At 38.7% G+C, this 2527-nt stretch overlaps 1 protein-coding gene across 1 annotated transcript; it reads left to right on the forward strand.

Moving 5' to 3' along the window:
• The first annotated feature begins 415 nt into the window (after positions 1–415).
• On the forward strand, positions 416–1933 carry LOC135943771 (uncharacterized). The gene is made up of 2 exons (XM_065490433.1): positions 416–461; positions 519–1933. The coding sequence occupies exons 1-2, from the start codon at positions 416–418 to the stop codon at positions 1931–1933; spliced, it is 1461 nt and encodes a 486-aa protein (XP_065346505.1).
• The last annotated feature ends 594 nt before the right edge of the window (positions 1934–2527 follow it).

Below are 2527 nucleotides of genomic sequence, written 5' to 3' on the forward strand. Positions count from 1 at the left end.
GAATAGCTCAATAATAATTTAAAAAATTATTTCACAGGAATTCGCGCCAATTTTAAGCTAATAAGATTTAAAAAATTGCTCCTCCCCTACTCTTTATTAACTGACGAATCATTGTTCATGCGCCTTGCAACTGGGGGTTGGAACAGAGTCACCCTGATTTTAATCAAAAGCAGTCAGCCAAGCAACAGAGAAGCACGAGAGAGGGCCGCTCCAGCCTGCAACCTTATATATATTTATTTAACTTTATAGAAAAGTAGGTATCATTTTTTTCTTAACTGCGAGCTGTGAACAAATTAGTCCTTTGGGTTTAAGGTTTAAGTATGCAAGAAAAAATTAAAACTATATATACAATTTTTATTTAATCTGCCTATTTAACTCATATATAATTCTTATTTTCCAGGATTTTCAATAAAAAATGGATGAATCAGAGTTTAGTGATGACTCAAATGAGAGTTATTACCGTGAGTAACAATTTTAATTGTTGAAATTGGAATTTCAGGCATGTTTTTCTTTTGCAGTTGAAACATCCATTGATGACTCAGCAAATGAAGAAGAGCAGCACGAGGAATTCGATCCATCGGCATCTCTTGAACAAAAGCTGGAATTCATCCACACGAACAATTCCTACAGATTTCCAACCATTGTGTACGCGGCAGAATTCGGGGATTTGGAGGTATGCCAGAAACTCTTGGAGCAAGGCGAAGACGTCAACGCTACAGACGAACATGGCTACGACGTCTATCATTGCGCATCTCTGAACAAAACCTGCGGTTTGGAAATGATCGATTTTTTTGCGGCCCGCGGAGCCAAAATGAAAAGATTAAGTAGCACTGGCGTTGATGCAGTCGAGCTCGCTTTGAACTATAAAAACGTAGAGTTTGCGACCAAGCTTTTCAATTTATACGAATCGCCGGACAGCTTGCTTTCGTGTTACCTGCGTCCAAGTAACGACTTGGAATTGATGAAATTTGCTTTTGAGAAGGACCCATCTGTGGCCAAAGTAAAGGGAGAAGACGGATTCGACAAGACTATTTCGTATATTTTGGCGGGCTGGTCCAACCTGGAAGAGTTCAAGTGGATTATCAACGTAGCTATCAGCATCGAAGAAGATGTAGTGAAACAGAAAGAGTGGCAACTTGAAATTCTCAAGTACTCTGCCTTGAACATTCGTCACGGCGAGGATATCGTCAACTTCATGTTTTCTTCGCTCTTCAGGAATTTGAAGAGAGAAGATTTGACCCCTCTCCTCGTTACTGTCGTGTCATCTTGGATGCCTGAAACTGTGAACGTGAAAGTTGTTGGTCTATTAATCAAACATGGTGCCGACGTGAATGCAAGCATTAGTGGAAAATCTCTCCTTGATCACTACGTGGCGTTGAATTTATTTTCGGCAGCCAAGTATGTGCACGAATTGAACCCAAAGGAGATTTGCGCGAGCACCTTGAATTACGCCGCAGCGAGAGCGGATGTCGGAATGTGCCATTGGCTCGTTGGACGTCGCATGGCCCCCAAGATGAAAGACTTAATTCCAGATTTCCTCAACAGCATTACACGGAACCACCAACACGGAGCAAATCTCATTTGTCACTTTGCTCCAATTCTGCGTAATTTTGTAAATATTGCCTCCGGAATGAAGCCATATGATCTAAAGAGTCCACTCCAATCAGCTATGGATAACAAAAACCTCGGAGTTGCAGAGGCTTTGCTCGAAATCGGCGCCGATTTGAACGTGAGATATAGGACCCTTAATTTGCTCATCTACTGCTTGGGGATTAATTTTCTGGAAGGCGCCATGTTTGTGTACTCCAAGGACAAGAGCCAGCTGCAGGCGGGAATAAGGGAAACCGCTATGCACATCGCCAAAATGTATAAAAACCGGGATATGGAGCTATGGCTTCGTATAATAATGGAAGTGCACCCTTTTGGGCACTGATCAACTCTCTTGAATTTATTTTTTAGGAGAATTATTTAACTTTTCAATGCACGTAACGTATATTTCTATATACTTTTCTTTTATAAGATGTACTTTCATTTCAAGGCAGATAATCTGATCTTATAGCAATAAATAAATAACTATGCGTACTAATAAATCTTGTGGTATTCCTTACTATGGGCATAATAACAATTCAATTTGAAAATGCCGATCAAAGCATTGTGTTCTCGTTTATAATTTCAAAAAGACGAAATGCATAAAAAGTTACATTTATGTACAAAATTCTTGCAACAAAAGGTGTACATAATTCTCTAGGAAAAAGATCAAAGAACTATAATGCATCTAAATTTATGTGGATGAGAAAACTTCCAGGAATTCTTGTCAAAAATGTGAAACCTTTGAGGGATATCAAAAATCTTGAAAAGGTAGAAATATCTCTCTCTCTCTCTCTCTCTGAAAAACGTTTTATCACAAAATTAATGCTAAAATGCCAATGCGAAAATTTCCTTTTAAAAGTAAGCTGATTCTAATCAGCGAGAGCTTTTGATAATTTTTAAATTTTTTTAGCAAATGTTCACTGTTGAATTCGTTATT

Source organism: Cloeon dipterum, chromosome 4, assembly GCF_949628265.1.
Source record: "Cloeon dipterum chromosome 4, ieCloDipt1.1, whole genome shotgun sequence".
Classification (NCBI taxonomy): Eukaryota; Metazoa; Arthropoda; class Insecta; order Ephemeroptera; family Baetidae; genus Cloeon; species Cloeon dipterum.